The sequence below is a fragment of the Thamnophis sirtalis genome, unplaced genomic scaffold, assembly GCF_051295495.1.
Source record: "Thamnophis sirtalis isolate CommonGarterSnake01/CBP01778 unplaced genomic scaffold, rThaSir2_p1.2 scaffold_2, whole genome shotgun sequence".
NCBI classification, from domain to species: domain Eukaryota; kingdom Metazoa; phylum Chordata; class Lepidosauria; order Squamata; family Natricidae; genus Thamnophis; species Thamnophis sirtalis.
In genome coordinates this window covers 11,067,471-11,088,231 of record NW_028261382.1, presented here as the reverse complement: position 1 = coordinate 11,088,231, position 20,761 = coordinate 11,067,471, and the positions used below count along the sequence as shown (strand labels likewise).

At 43.2% G+C, this 20,761-nt stretch overlaps 1 protein-coding gene across 1 annotated transcript in view; it reads left to right on the top strand.

Annotated features, from left to right (window-relative positions):
* IL16 (interleukin 16) overlaps positions 1 to 20,760 on the top strand; it is a 66,342-nt gene extending 45,582 nt beyond the window's left edge. Inside the window, exons 13-21 of the mRNA XM_087704270.1 lie at positions 1,608 to 1,695; positions 3,326 to 3,795; positions 7,649 to 7,787; positions 8,983 to 10,093; positions 14,988 to 15,174; positions 16,124 to 16,225; positions 16,824 to 17,076; positions 19,091 to 19,216; positions 19,965 to 20,760. Coding sequence (XP_087560396.1) covers positions 1,608 to 1,695; positions 3,326 to 3,795; positions 7,649 to 7,787; positions 8,983 to 10,093; positions 14,988 to 15,174; positions 16,124 to 16,225; positions 16,824 to 17,076; positions 19,091 to 19,216; positions 19,965 to 20,161 — 2,673 coding nt within the window. The 3' untranslated portion in view covers positions 20,162 to 20,760. The remainder of the gene's footprint in view (positions 1 to 1,607; positions 1,696 to 3,325; positions 3,796 to 7,648; positions 7,788 to 8,982; positions 10,094 to 14,987; positions 15,175 to 16,123; positions 16,226 to 16,823; positions 17,077 to 19,090; positions 19,217 to 19,964) is intronic.
* The last annotated feature ends 1 nt before the right edge of the window (position 20,761 follows it).

Genomic DNA, 20,761 nt, shown 5'->3' with positions numbered 1-20,761 from the left:
TTAAAACAACTTCAACACACGCAATGTTCTGATTGCACCACAAACGCAGTAGTCATCCTTACCTTTCACAGAGGCACTGAGTTTTATAAATATGAGCATGACAGTGTAGAATAATCATATCCAAGGACCAGTGGTGAGTTTCAAAAAAGTTTGGAACCTCTTCTGTAGGTGTGGCCTGCTTTCCGGGTCCACTGGTGGAACCTCTTCTAACCGGTTCGGTAGATTTGACGAACCGGTTCTACCGAATAGGTACGAACTGGTAGGAACCCACCTCTGATAGGACTACTGTCAAAATAACCTCCCCCTCAAAGCCAACCACCTACCCTCCAATACCAAGATGTCTTTCTATTGTGGAGAACCTAAGTCAGGTCTCAGTTTCATCAGGCACCTGCTGAGGCCTATATCCTTGCAAAGGTGTCTACCTGCATCTTTAGAACTTCTTGGCCATTCTCTTTCTTTCATTGTTTTGTCCCTTAACAGCAACCATATAGCTTAATTCTTATTACTTACAATTAATATTGTGTAGCACTTCAAAGCCGAAAGGGTACAGATGCTTTGGAGCACATCAGACATGCATATAGCAACTCTGTGAAACTCCTTAAAGCAGCTGCATCTCTCTTCACGGAAAAAGATGCAGTGGTTTTAAGAGGCTGTGTTTAAGAAGCCCTAATACTGTGTTTTCCGAAGTATACTGCTTGTTTTGGGACCCAACGTCCTGCAAAAAGCTGTATATAAAACTTTCCTGAAAGAATTGCAGATGGTCAATTTGCATTAGGTCAAAAAGTTGACTTGTTAACAAGTCTTGGCATGAAACATTGAGCAAGCAACCCCTTTTAAATATCTGTTGTGGCTCAGCAGGAGCCTTTGGAGCTCCTATCAGACTCTGACAGCGAGGGGCCCTATGAGTCAGGCCTGGAGGAGGCGGAGGACCTTGGACAGGATTCTGACTCCAAGCAGGGCGCAGAGAGACTAGTTGGTCCCCAGGTAACGACTGAGCCTTGGATCAGTAGGGAGGAAACAAGAGAGGCTGACACAGAAACTTCCTGTGAGTTGTTTCGGGATGCACGCAGCAGAAGGGCTGACCAACATAAGGAACAATTGAGGACTTACAGGAGATGATAACGAGCAGCTGTTGCTCGTTAGGATCTCCTCCTGCTGATAAAAGAGACTGATGGTGCCACGCCCTGGTTGCAGAAGTCAACGTTCCCCGTTCGCGTGCAAACATCGAGTAAAGCCAACTTGGATAAGAGACTTGATTTATATGATCCTGTTTTGCAGTAGTTTATGAGTTATAGGACTTTTGCCAGAGCAATTATCTGTGTTTATTTTGGGCTCGCAGCCAGCAAGAGCCGGGACTGATGAAAGAAAACATTCCTTTGAACGTTCTGTTTGGCTTTCGTTTCTGAACGGACAAGGTGGGGGTCAGAACAGATATCTTTACCTAAACCTTGGGCAAAAAAGGCTGAATTTCAGAATTTAATAGTGAAACCCACCCATAGTTCCAGGGGAGACTTCAAAGTGTGATTACAAAGTATTGCGGAAATGGAAATAAAAAGCAAACTTGCCAAACTTTAAAGTTTTCATCCTGGTTTGGTGGCGTATTGCAGGTGTCTGAACAGCAGCTCAAGGATGCCGTTTTCAATGCCATGGAAAGCAACAAGCTAGAAAGAGACAAATTCCATTGGAATACAGAAGGTAAGGAATTCCCCTCCATTTGGATATGAAGAATTTGCCATCTTTTTAAAAGCATCCAACCAGGCCAAATCAATTTAGAGACCTTTTTGGTCCATCAGCCTGTTACCAGAATTGGTACCCAGATACCACACAGAGAGAACTAGATCCTCTGGGACAAAATAACAAACAGGAGTGAGCTGCAGCTTTGAAAATACAGTCCAGCAGGTCCCTCAATCTGGACCTGAACTGATGTAAGGGGATTTCTCCTTTGTCCTCATAAGATGTAAGAGAGAGTTAGAACTTTCACCATATATCATCCCTATTTTGTAACATGTAACCCTCTCCAGTTCACCCAAAGCCAGAAAAATTGAGTCAAAATGCATCTTTTTTGATAATATCATTGCATCAAAACTCCCAAGATTTTCAGACTATCGGACCGCAAAATAAGAAACGACTCCTCTCCTGATAGGAACCATCACCTTAACCTTCACCAAGATAACCTTAATTGTTCTTTGAGCAACTGTAATAGGAATTTTAAAAAAAGTAATAAATGTGGCGTTATTTTTGTATTCATAAAGCAGGTATTAATTTTAAGTAGAGTATAAGGTAAAATCAATGCCATATTGGATAGTTATCAATAACAAGAAGGAATTTAGATTAGTTCCTTGACATACAGTGATTTGTGGGAGTGGCGCGGTGGCCTAGAGGCGGAGTTCTTGCCTGACAATCAGGAGGCTGTTAGTTCAATCCTAGGTAGAGGCAGCTGTTTCTCTCTCTCGGCACAATGAGAATAGATCTGCTCAATATAACTCGACGTTAGCGACAGGAAATTGCTCAAAATTTCTACAAACACTTCCACGTTTCTGGCAAGTCCCAGAGCAGAGTGATAACAAACCCCCACACAAACCTCAAGCAGCCTATGGTTGCAATTAATCCAGCCCAGTGCTGTCTGAACCAAGGCTACAAAGCAATAAATTCAAAGTTATTTGGAAAATCAAGGAGTTCAGGAAGCAAAAGATCCAGGTAATTAGTCCAGAATGCCAGAAGAAATGCAAGGACTCTTGGAAAGTTCAAACTTTGGCACACAACACTTCAGGAACTCAGTGTTTGTTCCCAACAATAGCCCCTCCCCACAGCATCTCCTTAAATCTCATTCCCCAAGTGCACCTTGTGAAGATGGGCAGGGCACTCTTCTCCAGAGTAGCCTGCTCAATCTGCGCTGTTCATGCCTTCTCTCCACTCTCCAAGCCCTTGGATCAGGAGGGGGTGGTCCTTGCTCTTCACCTGACCTCTGTCCCTCATGTTCATCCTGCCTCTGTTCTTCCTGCCTATAATCTGTCCTAATCCTGAAAGTTCCTGGTCTTCTCCATTTTTTTCCGAAGACAATGAAGCCGCCCCCTCAATCTCTGTCAGTTCGGGTTCCAGCTCACCTTCCCCCACAGATTCAGACTCCAACGAGGGCATGACAGGCATAGACTTTTTGAAACCTTCCTGTTTTGCCATACAAATGGCTGTGTGAGGCTACTGAAGTCCTTACACAAATCCCAGACACTTTGGGGTACACTATTTATGAAAGTCTTTGGATTTTAGCCATTATCTCATATCTCTTCTGTGCCATGTTTGACCGTGCTGTGTTCTACTTTCAATGTAGGTGGCAGTTGGCTTAAGAAATCTCCCTGTGAAAAATATTTGGAGAAGAATGATGCTCACCTCAACCATCCTTCCCAAAAGCCAATGATCCGTTCCAGCAGCGATAGCAGTTACAACCCCAGGTCGTCTTGTGGAAATGGCCTTCTTTATCAGTTGACCAATGGCCAAGGAAAAGAACATCATCTGGATGTAGCAATTACGCAGCCACCGGGCTCCCGACATTCATTTTCTGAAATAAGTTTGCGAAATGAGTCTTCCCCATCAGCATCTCAAGGCGCCCGTCCCCTTTCACCACATACGACTAAAAAATGCACAGAGATCCTGGTTAGGAAACCCAGGTCATTCAAACCCAAACCTCCACCACGGAAGTATTTCAAACAGGATTGTCCTGATAACGAGCAGATGATCAGAGAGATGAAAGAGAGACCCAACCTGCAGGAGAGTGAAGTCCCACCATCTTCAAACACTCAGGTAAGACAGGCTTCTGGTGGACAGAAGGGGCTAAAAAATGCCAACAATGGAGAGAAACTACTGAGGAAGAACAGCTGTTACCCATCGATGCATCAGGGCCAGGTTGTATCATCTAGAAGTAGAGAGTTCAAAATAGACTTTGTGAGCCCCCCAGCAAACAAGTGTAGATAGTATAGCACCACAAAAGCAGCGAGAACCTCTTTAAAAAAGGAAGCATCATGGACTGGAATATCATATAAACAAGGAATGGCTTAAAGTATCTTTAGTCAATCTCCCAACCAAAAACTCGAAAGAATCCAGGCAAAATTTATTGGGATGGCTTCATAAATGCCTAAAAAGCGTGAAAGCAGATTTTTATAAACCAGTAAGGGTGTCTCTGGGAGTATGGCTTGTGGACACCTGGATGAAATTTCAGAAAGAACATCCTGTTGAAGGTGATGTGGATGACTGGGTGATGATATCCCCAAATCATATCACTCTTGCAGGCCCAGAAACACATTATTTGACTCCACATGAATGGCCAGCGAGAACCTCTTTTTAAAAAAGGAGCATCGTGGACTGGGATATTCTTAAAGAAGGAATGGCTTCAAATGTCTTTAGGCAATCTCCAAATGAAAAGTTGTAGAGAATCCAGGCAAAATAGCTTAATAAATGTCTAAAAAGCGTGAGAGCAGATTTTTATAAACCAGTAAGAGGGTCATTCTCTGGGAGTATGGAGTCTCAGAAGGAACATCCTGAAGCATTCAAGGGGAGATGTGGATGACTGGGTGAAGATATCCCCAAATCATATTGCTGTTGAAGGCCCAGAAACAGAATATCTCACTCCACAGGAATGGCTGGAAGCATCCATTCAAGCCATTCAAAACCTACCAAAATCTGAAGCAAAAATCTGAAACTACTCCAAGGAAGAGATGGCTTCAAAAATCATTAAATGGTCTTCTGACTCAGTTGCTTATTGGGAAGATATGATTGGGGGTGTGATGTTCATTCACCTCTTCCTGGATAGCAAGGTAGTGTCAACCAAGCGACTGGCAAAAATGGGCAGCATTGGAAAATTGGCAGTTAACAACAGTTGGCAGCCAGACATCTTGGTAGAATTCCTGAGTTGTCATGGCAACTGATAAACAAAATTGGCCTTTTGAGGACCATAGGACCATAAGTCCATGTATTTGCAATGCACTAAATAAATAAATACATTGGGAAGGTAAACTGAGGCAGAACCTAGAGCCAGATTTGGCTTCCAGATGTGATGGTTGGTTGGGGGGGGGCATCATAACTCTGAAGGCAAAGCAACTGTTGGTTAAGCAAGAAACCTGTGAGAGTAGCCACCGAATTAAAAGTGGTCAAGGGATGTAAACATTGTGGAGAAAAGCCAGGAAAAGGAACCAAGTTGTTAAGGGGGGTGGGGGGAAGGACAATAGTTGGCCCTGAGCCCATAGCAAGCCCCTCCCCAAATATCACCAACAAAGGAGTTGGGCCTGCATGGGAAACTCCCCCCACCCCACCCAACAAATGCCAGCTATTGTAGTGGTATCAATGAGGTTGCTTTGAAAGAGTTGAGATCCTAATAGGGCCCAGTTCAATGCTGAATGTAAACCATTTCCACCCCCCACGGGCGGGCTTTATAACCGATTTTAGAGAAGAAGTTGACCTTTTTGAGATGGCAAAAACACGATGAGTGGGAACCAACCGGTGCATTGAATGACAAATTAAAATGCATTTGCAAAACAAGAAAAGAAAACTCTCTGAAACTGTCTCTCAAAGCAACCACCATATCTGAGAACAAGCAAAAATCCCTTCTGTATGTGGGAACACTGACTGCGGGCCTCTTCAAAATTAAAAATTAAAAAAAAGAAATTGAGAAGACAATAGCAGGGGAAAAGGAACTAGACTTTATCTCCAAGTATCTGGAGTGCAGAAAGGGAAAATATCAAGTGATATATATGCAAAGCATGCAAAAAATAAAATAAAAATAAAACCAGTAACCCTAGGATGGCAGGAAAGCACCTAAATTCACAGAATGTCAAGAGTTTCAGAGTGAAATATAGTATAAAAGATTTGAACTTCCTTTTATTGCTTTATTTTAAAACATGCCTCTGCGTATATTCATAAAAATGAGTACTGCAGATTATTTAAATATAGATAGTCTTATTTCTTGTTGGGATTCACAGAACACATGAACCCCTTCCTTACAGCCTAGTTCAAGGTTAAAAACTGGATCATATTAGACCACTGTAGTACATTTATATGTTGTGATGGGGGCTTTCAAAGAAATAGTGATAAGCAAGAGTATCAGTAATTTGTGAAGTTTCATCTCATGTGCAGAGGACCACAAATGAGATAATTAAATATGTAAGACCTGCAATGATTAATTATTAGTGGCAAAATAATTCTATTTCTAAGGTCCACAATTCTGCTGTTAAAAAAAGACAAAACCTTTAGACACTTTAGAAATTTATGATTCTCCATTCTCCTTTGATCTATCCCAAATATCCTATTGAAACTTCAATTAGAATCTCCTTTCGTATCTACCCATATAAAAATATGAGCACTTAAGGTATCAGATAAAACTATGGGGTTATTCACATGTAGATATTTGAAGAGCTTTGACCTGTTAACTGTTCTAAGTTAGTTTTTGCTAATGTTTAATGCTGAAGAGCCTTTTTTTGAAGCTTGCCTGTTTTCCGACCTTATTCTCAGCTTCCTTGAGAATTTCTGTCAAATTTCTCTTGGTGTTTTTGACATGGCTTTCTTACTGGAGTGAAGATATGTTTTCTCTTTCATTTCTTTCTATCACACTGAAAGAACCCCCATTAGAAGTGTTTTCTGTTAATGTTTTCCTTTGGGATTGAAAGGGAAGGCAGAGAGTAAAAATTAGAAGAGTTAAAAGTTAGAACAATTAATCTGTGGAACAACTTGCCTCCAGGAGTTATGACTGCTCCAACACTGGAAATATTTAAATAGATGTTGGCTAACCATTTGTCTGAAGTGGCATAAGCAGGGGGTTGGACTAGAAGACCTCCAAGGTCCCTTCCAACTGTTATTCTATTCTAAACCATTAAGGGTTGTATAAGAATAACAGAGTTGGAAGGGACGGTGGAGGTCTTCTAGTCCAACCCCCTCCTCAAGCAGGAGACCCTATACCAATTCACACAAATGGCTCTCCAGTCTGTCCAGTCTCTTCTTAAAAACCTCCAGTGATGGAGCACGCACAACTTCTGGAGGCAAGTTGTTCCACTGGTTAATTGTTCTCACTGCCAGGAAATTTCTCCTTTGTTAATTTCTCTAAGAAAAGACACGACATTCACACGGGGCCTTCTGAAAACTGAAGAAAGACAAGAAAACCACACTTTGCCCAATAACATTTCACCGACATTCTCTTCCCCTTTCAGTGAAAGGAAATTAAATGTGAACTGGAGGGGTGTGGGGGGTGGAGAATATTTCAACATAATTTAAGGCTCTGAAAGCATCGTTTTTATTTTTCCAGAAGTCCATGGGCAAATCAAGTCCCTATTTTGATATTCTTTTTTTAAATGCTTAGGAATGGATTGCAAAGGATTTTAAAATCTGGCAAAAAATGACGGATGGTTAAAAAAAAAGAGAGAGAAGAAAATCCTGTGTATAACCCAGTGATTAGATAAGTCAGTATTAAACTGAATCCTGACTGAGGGTTATTTACAGAATCTAATGGCATAAAGCTGAACTAACAGCATCATTTGTCAGACTTGAAAACCCAACCTGGTTCCAATCTGAGTCCCAGATGAAACCTTTTATGTTTCTCTAGATTATACCAGAAAATGCAGTTTGATGCAACTCAGTGTTGTCCGCTTTGTGCTTCCTGTTTTGTCGGCAGGAAGTTGGGGACCTGCTGCGGCTGAGAAATAAGACGGTTGTAACACACGGCACATTTGCAAGTTCTTTGGCTCCACGAGCTGCAGAGCAGCAGAAGGTATCCCCAGGAGCTGCAGATCGCGAAAAGAAAAGCAGCCAAGGTACGATTTGTTTGCCTGCCATGGAAAGTCAGTGCTAACCACGGAGTCTCCTTTGGAAAAAGGAGATTCCTTGGTTAGCACTGACGTAGGAGTTATTGTGCAAATTCCAGCTTTGCAATCCTGGGCAAGCGATTGTTATCATGACCAAGATTGCAGAATGGCATGCAGTTTTCTGCAAACGATCTGAATAAATCTCTCCAGGATTGTGCTCAAAATCAATGCATGAATGAAATGGGATGATCCAACTGCACGACTATGTGAGTTAGTAACTGTCTATCTAGAGATCCCTCAGCAAATAGAAGATAACAACATTTCTTCTCTTTTGCTGCCATAAAAACTGCCCGGACATCTCAACTTGAAAGAGATTTTCTCAGGTTTTGGCTTCGTTAGAAATACATTTCATTCATAGGCATAGGATTGCATGGGAGCACTTGTAAAGTTCCACGATTGTTACTGGCACAAGCAAACCAATTTCTGCACAGTTCCGTAGGTATAACTGAGTTTGCGGGATCCTTGCTCGCAAGCATGCATGAACTGTAATCCTGTAGGGCAATTTTGAATTCAGAACGATGCAAAAAAGCAAAGGAATTTTGGCGACGGATTCAGGTGTGGTTAGAAACAATGGTTGGATAAAGGTGAGAATTTAAACCAGAATTATTTTTATTAGGAATTATAACAGAGGGCTACAGTAAAGGGTCAACATATTTAATACTACACGTTATAACAGCAGTGAGAATGGTGTATGCCCAACAGTGGAAAAGCAAAAATATACCTTTAGAAAGAGAGATAATAAAGAAAGTATTGGATTGCGCAGAAATGGTTAGATTGACGTTAGAATGAAAGAATAAAGGAGAGACTGAATATCCTGATATATGGAATAGTTTTTACCAGTGGTTGGAACTGAGAGGTGGGAGTTGGAACAGGAAATAAACAGGATTTGTAGACCCGAAATGTGTTGTAATATTTGTAAATATAAATGATTATATTGGGCAGAATAATTGTATATAATTAGTCAGATATGATGAGTATATATGATATTTGTTCTGTATTTTAGTGTGTATGGTGGAGATAATGCCAGGATGGTTGCACTGCGTCCAATATTTTAATATGAAATGAATAAAAAAATTAAAGATTAAAAAAAGAACGATTCCATTGGCGAGAGCTGACGTTTTGTTAACCCTCTGGTGCGTTTTAGGGAAGGCAGACTCCTCTGCACGGCCTGCACTCAGAAGACAAGCCAGGGTGGATTATAGCCTTGAGGCGACACCCGAAGATCCTTGGGTGAGAATTTCCGACTGCATCAAAAGCTTGTTTAACCCCAGCATGGCCGAAGAAAGGTGCAGCTTAAACATGTCACATGGCGTCGAAAGCAAAGATGGTGAGGCAACCTTGCATTGCTCGGACGTGGCCCTGCAGCCCTCAGACACCGAGGAGAGCGATCCCAAGGCCTCTTCTACCTCAGAAGAAGGTGACTGTGTGAAGAAGGGGCCACCTGTAGCGCCCAAGCCAGCTTGGTTCCGTCAAAGCCTCAAGGGACTAAAGAAAGGAAATTCAGATGTGAAACCTCTCAGAAACAGCATCAGTGAGCATCAAAGCATGTCGGACAACGAGGCAGGCTCCATGACCAAGATCACTCGGGCATCTCCTAGAGGATCGTCAATCAAGCAGAGAATTAGCTCTTTTGAAAATCTGGGCACCCCTCAGTCTCCTGAAAAGGGGACGAGGAAGCTGAGTCCGAAGCCCTCCGTTCGAAAAGAAGAAGCTTCCGGCAGGCGGGATTCCCAAACGGCCAAGTTTGATCCTCAGGAAGCCTCCACCAGCAACATCGACCACCGAGGTTCTGAGGAGAGCAGCCATCGGCCGTCATCTCAAGGAGAAGATCAGATCGGCTCCTCTTCTTCCTCCTGCGTGGAGCGATGTGCTTCGATTTCAAAGACGAGCAGCAGCTCCCGTCTTGACTCATCTTTGAATCTTCCAGCCTCACAAAATACGGAACTTGACCCACCAGTCACAAAAGCACCGAGTCAACGAGCACGGAGCTTTCCGCTCACTTCATCTCAGACATGTGAAGTGTTGAAAAACAAAGCCGAGGGAGAAAAATGCAGCAAAATCTACTCCATTAGCAATCACTTCTCGTCAGCTTTGATGAAATCCTTAGATGGCTTTCCCTCTCGGTCTCCTCGGTGTCCTAGAAAGAGCCCCGGAACCTCCAACGGAGGGATTTCTGAGTCTTGCCCAGAAGAAGACAAGGTTGCTGTCCCTCAAGGAAGAGAAGTTCAGTCTCTGGACACTGGCTATTCTCTTAAGTAAGGTCTTTCGGTTTGTAACTTTAAAGTGTGTGTTTTTTTCGGTGCCTCAGTGGCTAAGATGTTGAGCTTGCTGATCAGAAAGGTCGGCAGTTTGGTGGCTCGAATCCCTAGCGCCATGTAATGGAGTGAGCTCCCGTTACTTGTCCCAGCTTCTGCCAACCTAGCAGTTCGAAAGTACGTAAAAATGCAAGTAGAATAATAGGGACCACCTTTGGTTGGGAAGGTAACTGCATTCCGTGCGCCTTTGGTGTTTAGTCATGCCGGCCACATGACCATGGAGACGTCTTTGGACAGCGCTGGCTCTTTGGCTTTGAAACAGAGATGAGCACCGTCCCCTAGAGTCAGGAACAACTAGCACATATGTGCGAGGGGAACCTTTACCTTTTAGTTAAAAAAATAACCCCTTGCATTCAGTATTTGCTTTGGAGTTTAAGTCAGCTTTTGTACAAATGCTCATATAATACTAAGCTCTCATATGATTTTGGTTTTGGCTTAGAATTATGCTCCCACTTACCTATGTTGGCTTAGTGTTATTAATAAACTAGATCTTGTAGTTATGTGTGTGGAGATTCTCAGGCATCCTGCTCATCCCAAAAGGTGTTTTTTTTTCCAAGAAGCAACTGGACTGTCTGTGTTTTTCCTTGAAGGCGTTTTGCTTCTCATCCAAGAAGCTTCTTCAATTCTGACGTTCAGAACTGAACAAGCTTTTTGGATGAGAAGCAAAACATCTTCAAGGAAAAACACAGACAGTCCAGTTGCCTCTTGAGAAAGCACTTTTTGGGACACCCGTGGCTATGATCAACAAATCATGATTTTAAAAACTCCGGCTTAGTATGCTGCGCCTTTCAAATTTTTAATCCATGGTTTCCCTCAGAAGGGAAGGACAAAAGTCTTGGTTAGGCCAGGCATCCCAACAGCTGATGGGATGTTTCCGATATTCTCAGAAAACAAAGAATAATTGGAGAGCTGTCAATATTGGACTATTAAAATCTGCTGTGCTTTCTTTATTCAATTTATTGCTGGAAGTGGTAGGAGGTAGAATGTAGAATGTAGAAATTTATTTGTATGCCACCCTTTTCCCTGGGGGGACTCAGGGCGGCTCACAACCCAAAAGGGAGGGGGAGACAAACTTTTAACATATAAGACAATACATAATTAAAAACAAAACATTCATACCATTCGGGCGGGTTACAGTCTTAGCCCCAGGCCTGACGGGATAGCCAGATTCTGAGGGCTGTGCGGAAGGTCTGGAGGGTGGTGAGGGTACGAATCTCCACGGGGAGATCGTTCCATAGGGTCGGAGCTACCACCGAGAAGGCTCTCCTCCGCGTAGTTGCCAGTCGACATTGACCGGCAGATGGAACTCGGAGGAGGCCTAGTCGATGAGATCTAATAGGTCGCGTGGAGGTAATTGGCAGTAGGCGGTCTCTCAAGTACCCAGATCCACTACCATATAGGGCTTTATGGGTGACAAGTAGCACCTTGAACCCCTGAGGTCTACCTCAGGGGTTATTTTTAGGAAAGCCAGGCAGATTGGAGGTTGCTGAAGAGATGATTTTTAAAAAAGGAGCAACTGCATTGTTCCTGACAAAGTATAGAAACACCACCTTCCCTCCTTTAGAATTCCTCTAGAATTCTCTTGGTTTGTAAAATGAATTTCTTGTAGCAGTCTTCTGTCTTTGGATCAGCTGCAATGGGAATTGTCCCTAGAAGAGTAGCTGTGGGTTGTCCATGGAAATTTTGAGGCAGACTGTTTCTGTTGAGCCAATGCCAGCAGTCTGAAAGATGGCCCACTTTTTTTACTGACATATTTCAATGCATTTTGGGGAGAAACCCCTGTAGTTGATGTGGCAAGAGTTGGTACGTTCCAATGACTCTCTAACTCTTTGCATATATACATACAAATGATTGATGAAGGTCCTTGGATAAGTAACGAAAGGTCTTAGATTAGTAAACTTTGGTCCAGTTGTCATGAATTTAACCTTTTTAAGATACTTTTGGCCTGGATGATTGAGTTTTCATCAACATATCAACATTTTTTGGGGGAAACCGTTCAGTTGATTGGGCAAGAGTTGGTACATTCCAATGACTCTCTGTCTAACTAATTTTTTTTTCATTTTGACTGATGAAGAGACTTGGACAAGTAATGAAATGTCTCTGATTAACAAACTTTGACCGAGTTGCTGTGATTTTAGCCTTTTTTTTAACAGGCCCAGTTTTTACCTTCCATTCCTGCAGCAACCAACATTCTATGTTATTTTGGAAGTTGTTCAGTTCTCCTTGGGCTCATCTTGTAGTCATATCCTTTCTTAAGGTTGCCTTAACGATGTTTTGTTGACATGAGGTCACAAAAAACAGTTTGGCTATTATTATTTAGGATTATTTAACTTTTTTAATTTCAGCCCTGCCTAGGGGTAGGATTCAGCTGGTTCGCACCAGTTTGGGTGAAACACATGATTTTACATCCGGAACCGATAGTTGCAAGAACTGGCTGGCCTCCCCACCACCTTGCCCCGCCTCTCCCAAGAGTCTCCATGTGGCCCATTCATCATGCCATGTAAGGCTCTGGGAGGGCGAAAAATGGGTCTCCTAGAAGTCCAGAAATGGGCCCATTTCCGGCCTCCCGAGGGCCTCTGGAGCCCAGGAGAGGCCATTTTCGCCCTCCTGGGGGCTCAGAGAAAGCCTCAGGAACCTGGGGAGGGTGAAAACGCTTGCCCCCCCATGTGCAGGAGGCCGAGTAGGCCACGCCCACCATGGTCACACCCACCCAGCAACCAGGCAGAGAACCAGTTGATAACATTTTTCAGTCCCACCCCTAGCCCTGTCCTTGCTGTGAATGAATTATTCAACAACAACCCAATGAAAGGAAACTTTGAAACTTCCAAATTTTCCCCAATTAGGTCTCTCTGTAGAAAAATTGGCCATAGAAACCACAACTTGAAATAGGGATTTTCCTAACTTGGTTTGAAAGTTCAGATATAGTAATTGCTTGGAAAACTGTTTATTTTGACACCAGTTCCTCTGTTGCAATTTGGGCCCTCCGTTCTTCCATCACACGTGGTTATTTGAGGAAATTACAGCATATTCCTCTCCCCTTGACCCCCCCCTAAGCCTTATGCCTTCATGGCTTCTGCTTTTAAATCTCAACATGCTGAGTCTTCCTTTATTTAAGAAGCAGGTTCTGAGAAATGGGCAGACATGGGACTTTCATGAATCTAAGTGAGGTGAATATAGACACCCCTTGGATGTAAGAGGCTGAGTTTCAGAAGAAAGAAACGTCTGCCAGTATTGCCTGAAATATAGAATGACTCGGTTCAGTCTTCATGAGTTCTTCTACTCTGAAGAATCGGGTCTCTCTGAAAACAACTCCGAAATGCCACCAGGTTGGCTCTTATTTGGGAGCTGAGATGATTTATTTCGAACTTGATTGTAGGGTATTCGAAACTACGATAAATGATTCTGTAAAACTAAAACAGTTTTGTGGAGTTTGTGAGCAGTCTGTTTTTCAATTTGCAGGAACTTCACGTTCTGGGCTTCAGGCCTTTGAAAGGGAAAAATGCTTCTAGCTTTCCTGCTGTTCCTCAGAGCAAGCATTGGGGAATGAATGGATGGAGAGAAGGATGGAGAGCTATAGAAAGATAAATATAAAGAGATAGATAAATAAATATAGATAGATATATGCATGGATGGATGGATAGATGATAGATAGATAGATAGATAGATAGATAGATAGATAGATAGATAGATAGATAGATAGATAGATAGATAGGTTAGGTTAGGTTAGGTTAGGTTAGGTTAGGTTAGGTTAGGTTAGGTTAGGTTAGGTTAGGTTAGGTTAGGTTAGGTTAGGTTAGGTTAGGTTAGGTTAGGTTAGGTAGGTAGGTAGGTAGGTAGGTAGGTAGGTAGAGATAGATGATAGATAGATAGATAGGTAGGTAGGTAGGTAGGTAGGTAGGTAGGTAGGTAGAGATAGATGATAGATAGATAGATAGATAGATAGATAGATAGATGATAGATAGATAGATAGATAGATAGATAGATAGATAGATAGATAGATAGATGATAGATGATAGATGGATAGATAGATAGAATAGAGAGATAGATAGGTAGGTAGAGATAGATAGATAGATAGATAGATAGATAGATAGATAGATAGATGATAGATAGATAGATAGAATAGAGAGATAGGTAGGTAGAGATAGATAGATAGATAAGATAGATAGATAGATAGATAGATAGATACGATAGATGATAGATAGATAGATAGATAGATAGATAGATAGATAGATAGATAGATAGATAGATAGATAGATAGATAGATAGATGGATAAATAGAAGGATGGATGGATGGATGGATGGATGGATGGATGGATGGATAGATAGATAGATAGATAGATAGATAGAGATAGATAGATAGATAGATAGATAGATAGATAGATAGATAGATAGATGGAATTGAAAGTGCTGCTGGTGTGGCCTGTAAAGCCATTCCTGATTTTAAGTATGGTTTCCTGAATAAGTCCCAGTTTCTGAATTCAGATAACTTGCTAGGACAATTAAGAAGACTGTAGCAGCATAATAAGAACCTATAGAATCCAGATTTTGATCCTGAACATCCATTCTCTATTCTTATCAGAATAAATAAGATACATTCTGATATTCTGAATAGAGATTAGATATTCTGGCATTCCCTTTTTGCACTAAAAAATGAATTAAACAAAAAGGGAATATCTGAAAAACACCAGTGAGTTGATGGTAATAGGAGTCTAGAAAGCGGCTTGACTGTAATGAGGAGAAGAAATAGAAAAATTAAAAGAAGAAGGTGTTTCAAATGGAAGCCAACTGCTTCTTATTCAGCTTGTTTCTTGTTTCCCCTTCCCAAATTGTCTAGCCTTTCTGAGTTGAGAAACTACGGAGCAAATCACCCAGACAAAGAGAAGAGGGAAGATACGAAGAAAGCCTCCAACCCGTCTCCAACCCTGGGCGCCTCCGGGCAAGCGGTCATCTCTCTCCTCACTCCCGAAGAACTGGAGAAGCTTCTGGAGGAGGTGAAATCTTTGGATGAAGCAACTCTAAAGGCAAGTCTCTGATATCGTCAACTTTTCCAATAGCTTCTCCTAACCAAGAACCTGTGAAACGTTTCACGCAACAATCCTTATTCCTCTCAACCAGCAGAGCCAGTAGTATTAGTAGGATGGAATATTCCTGTGATGGTGCACCCATGGCATGCATGCCAGAGGTTGCATGCAGAGCCCTCTCTGTGGGCATGCGCGCCGTCACCCCAGCTCAGCCAGCTGTTGGTCGGGTTTCTGAGGCACGCATGCATGCCAGCCAGCTGGTCGTCGGGTTTCTGGCGCTTGCACATGTGCCGTCTTCCGGTTTGGGCGCTCTGTATCTAAAAGGTTCGCCATCACTGGAATTATTCCATCCATCCATCCATTTCCTAGCACTGATTCAGTTATCCAGGTGGGAGCGCCACTGTCAGCCTCTGCTTTGCTGCTGCTTCGGCTGCCATTGAAACAGGGAGGGGGGCATGGTAATTGGGAGGGGACTACTAATTGTGCTGGAGGAAGATTCTGGAGTTTCTGCTGCCTGTCTTACTGTGCATGCGGAGGAGGTTTCCCGCCAAGGCCAACGGCACCGGCATTCCATCTTGGTGATGCCTTTCGAAGTTATCTCGCACCTGACACTTGGGAGAATTATGATTGGACTGTGACTGGAATGCCAAGGGGTGGGGAATGGGTTATTCTATATATCATTTGCTTTCGCGCCTAAATAATCAGTCTTCGCTTTGCTACGCTTCTGTTCATTTATAATTAGTAAAAGTACACTTGATTTCTATCAATGGAGTCTTGTGGTTTTCTTTCCTGATTATCCAATGAAGGAGTGCTGACAGCCACTTTCACTTGATGCCTTCAAGCAGAAGCTGAAGATGACTATTATCGGGAATGCTTTCATACTTCTAGTCTTCAGGATCTCCTTTCTCTCATCCCGCCCCATTTATTTCGTTTGTTTTGTTTTGCACAGCAACTCAATGACATCCACGTGACAATTCTGCACAAAGAAGAAGGGACTGGCCTCGGGTTTAGCTTGGCTGGTGGAATAGATCTTGAAAACAAAGCTGTTGTCGTAAGTGATCTGCTGGGCGATTCATTTTGTTGGGGGGCAGCTTCCTGATAGGTCAAAACCTCTTTGTGAGAATAATTTTGGCTCCCATCTCATGTGGATTCCTTCATAGTCAAGAGAAGCCTGGAAGCCCATTATCTCCATCCCTCGTACAGCACTTCCACTACTATACTATCTTAGTTCGTGATCTCGTTGCACATAAGGAAATTTAAACCAAGTAAAGGGAAATCATACTCTGTACTATCATATTAACCTCCCTCCCTTCCTTCTTTCTCCATTACAACAATTTTTCTGCTTATTTGCCACTGCATGGAGAAATTTAAAAAACTCTCCTGTTTTCTAGGACCTTTGCAATTTACCTGTCTGCCTTTAAGGACAGAAAGCCCCATAATATATTCTTTAAATTAGCACTGGCCAAGAATATTATAAATTAATCCTGTTTTTAAATGGAATCAGGGCTAATTTGCGGACACTCTCCACTTATCAAACTCTATAATGCAACTTTTTTTTTAAGCAAAAAAATCTCACCCATCTTACTTACTCACAATGCAAATCAAAGACTGGTAAGGAAGCTTCCCCACTGCATGTCTTTTTGTAATAGGTTCACAAAGTCTTCCCCAGCGGCTTAGCATCTCAGGAAGGAACTATCCGAAAAGGGGATGAAGTCTTATCGATCAATGGAAAATCCCTCAAGGGCGCCACTCACAGCGAAGCGCTGGAGATCTTGCGGAAAGCGCGGCATCTCAGCCTTGCAGTGATTGTCACACGGAAACCCAAAGAGAGAGAATGGAGTGCCCAAAGTGGCTCGCTCGAGTCCTCAGCATCAACAGGAAGCGAAACTTCAATGGATTCCAGTAAGTCCGGGCCCGATGGTGGGAAGGGAAGAGGTGCTGGTACTATAGAGAGGGATTAATGGCAAAGTGTACGCACAGCAGAGGTGGGTTCCTACCAGTTCGCACCAGTTCGGTAGAACCAGTTCGTCAAATCTACCGAACCGGTTAGAAGAGGTTACACCAGAAAGCAGGCCACACCTACAGAAGAGGTTCCAAAATTTTTTGAAACCCACCACTGACACACACACAAACACACACACAGAGAGAGAGAGAGAGAGAGAGAGAGAGAGAGAGAGAGAGAGAGAGAGGAAGAGAAAGAGAAAGAAAGGAAGAAAGAAATAAAAAAGAAAAAAAGAAAAAAAGAAAAAAAGAAAAAAGAAAAAAGAAAGAAAAAGAGAGAGAGATGAAAGAAAAAAAGGAAAAAGGGACAGAGAGACAAAAGGAAGGAAAGAGAGAGGGGGGGGAAACACATGGCTGGCAAGCCACTCCCACCAGGTCCCACAAAGGAGGCCACACCCACAGAGTAGGTTCGAAATTTTTTTGAAACCCACCACTGATGCACAGGAAGTATCTTGATGCAATTCTGTGGTCTTCAGTAGAAAGCATCTCAAAATAATCTAGAGAAAGAAGTTGGTGGAGGAAGAAGTATTTGCATACTGTAGAATTAGCAGAAAAACGAAGAGAGAGAGAGAGGGACGGAGGGAGGGAGGGACGGAGGGAGAGAACAAGTGATATGAGCCAAAGTGGCACAGTGGTTAGAGTGCGATACTGCAGGCTATTTCTGCTGCCTGCTGGCTGCCTGCAATTTGGCAGTTCAAATCTCACCAGGCTCAAGGTTAACTCAGTCTCCCATTTTTCCGAGGTGCATAAAAATGAGGAGCCAGATTGTTGAGGGAAAGAGGCTGACTCTGTAAACTGCTTAGAGAGGGCTGTAAAAGCACCGTGAAGCGGTATATAAGTCTAAGTATTATTGCTATATGGAGAAAATATTTTGCAAAAAAAACCACAAACAAACCAAGAATCACAAGTAAGGTAATTCTACACACCTTGCTTGATTCCTCCAGGACACAGTTTCTCAGATCTTTTGGAAAGTTAAAGTTTCCAGTGAGCAGGGAGGGCAATGATCCAAATGTATGAAGAAGATCCAAGATTATAGGACAAAACTTTTGAAATCCGCTCCCTTTCAAAACTACGTTATCCTTCTTTGCCGACTTCCATTAAACTTTTCAAGTTTCCCATCTCTAGATGACAGGAAATTCTGCACCCCAGATTTCAGCAATTTATAGCGAAAGGGAGCTCCAGGAATTTCAAAAAAGAAAAAGGGGTTGGTTGGGATTCACATAAGGGCCTATGAGCTCTAACCACCTGCCCATAATTGTTATCAAGTCAGGTTATTATCCCTCTCAGTCAGTGGTTCCCGAGGTTTTTTTTGGCTATGCCCCACCTAAGCATCTCTAAAATCCTAATCCCCCCCCCCCCGGACATATAGCAATAGCAATAGCAGTTAGACTTATATACCGCTTCATAGGGCTTTCAGCCCTCTCTAAGCGGTTTACAGAGTCAGCATATTGCCCCCAACAACAATCCGGGTCCCCATTTTATCCACCTCGGAAGGATGGAAGGCTGAGTCAACCCTGAGCTGGTGAGATTTGAACAGCCGAACTGCAGATCTGCAGTCAGCTGAAGTAGCCTGCAGTGCTGCATTTAACCACTGCGCCATCTCGGCTCTTATAATATAATTCTTACTTTACTCAAAAAGTGAACTCTACTCATGCAGAGGAAGCCTAAAAGGCTATTAACTTGGTTTAAATAAGGTTCAAATTGCCCCCATTAAAAATCCAATTGCCCTCCTATGGGGCATGAACCTCATGTTGGGAACCACTGCTCTTAGTTAACTGTCTGAGATCCTCTTAGTGGCCAAGTATTGGACGTATCTATCTGTACAAAACTGGTGGTTTTCTGTAGCACTATGCCACGCTATAGCTTTATACTAACGAAACTCATTCTCCTCCGACAATATTCTGCTTTGACCCAGCACCAGAAGACCTGATCTTTACGGTTACCCTGGAGAAGACATCCGCAGGTTTAGGTTTCAGTCTGGAAGGAGGAAAAGGCTCCATTCATGGAGACAAACCAATCACCATCAGCCGGCTTTTTAAAGGTATGCCTCCATCTATTCTCTGCCTCCTGAGCCCCAGCTGATCAGGAGGAAATGGGGATTTTGCAGTAACCTTCCCCCAGGAGTGGGGAAGGAATGGGGATTTTGCAATATCCTTCCCCCAGGAGTGGGTTGGGAATGGAGATTTTACAGTATCCTTCCCGTGGAGTGGAGAGGGAAGGGAGATTTTGCAGTATCCTTCCCCTGGAGTGGGTAAGGGAATGGGGATTTTGCAATATCCTTCCCACAGGAGTGGGTTGGGAATTGAGATTTTACAGTATCCTTCCTGTGGAGTGGAGAGGGAAGGGAGATTTTACAGTTTCCTTTCCCTGGAGCGGGAAGGGAATTGAGATTTTACAGTATCCTTCCTGTGGAGTGGAGAGGGAAGGGAGATTTTGCAATATCCTTCTCCTGGAGTGGGGTGGGAATGGAGATTTTACAGTATCCTTCCCGTGGAGTGGAGAGGAAAGGGAGATTTTACAGTTTCCTTTCCCTGGAGCGGGAAGGGAATGGGGATTTTACAGTATCCTTCCCGTGGAGTGGTGAGGGAATGGAGATTTTACAGTATCCTTCCCCTGCCCTTCCTACCAAGCCACACCCACAGAACCAGTAGTAAAAAAAATTGAATTCCACCCCTGGCTGTACTGCTTCCCTTCTCTGGATACCCATGAATGACCAATATGTATTTTGATATCTCTCCCACACCCCTATCCTCCCACACATTGCTAATACCACGCTTTGCCTCTTTCAGGCATGACACCCCAACACAACCCCCCTGTTCAGCCTGGAGATGAGCTGCTGCAGGTGCATACCTATCTGATGCAAGGACACACCCGTTTCGAAGCTTGGAATATCATCCGAACCTTACCGGATGGGTTTATCACTGCCATCATCAGGAGGAAAAATTCAGGGGCTGGAACGGCTCCCTCTCTTCATGGGGAGGAGTAGTGGCCACGACGGTCGCAATGCTCAAAGAGATTTGGAACTGCGATGACCCAAACTAGGGACTCATCCCTTGCCCCTATCAGCTACTCTGCAGCTGATTTAACGGCCTGTGCTCCTTGCTCGCAAAGGGAACGCCAAGAAAGGCGGAGACGAGGAGGCCAGTGTAAACAGCTCCCTTGTTTGTGTTCGCAGTATCACTCAAAGTTCCCGTGGGGAGCTGTGCCCGAATTAATCAAGGAATTTGCCGAAAGCGAAAGGGCAGAACCCTGAAAGAATTGATGGCAGAGGAGATAGCGGGATTAATGAATTGGCCCTTGATTTCCTAATGAGCATCAAAGCAAACACGGGAGCCCAGCGCATGGAGATCCATTTCAGGACCCATGCCTTCCTGGCGGGTGTATCTTGGACGTCAGGACTTTGTTCACTGTTCCTGGGATTACAAGTGTGTAAAAGTGTGCATACATTTCCATCACTGGGGAAGCCACTCCCTCTCACTTTGAACTGACTGTAGATTGTCCATTGCTGGATCAGGAGAGCCTGATTTAAAGGCTGATTTAAACCACATTTTTACCTGTTCCTCCAATAAAGTATTGTTCTTTTAAC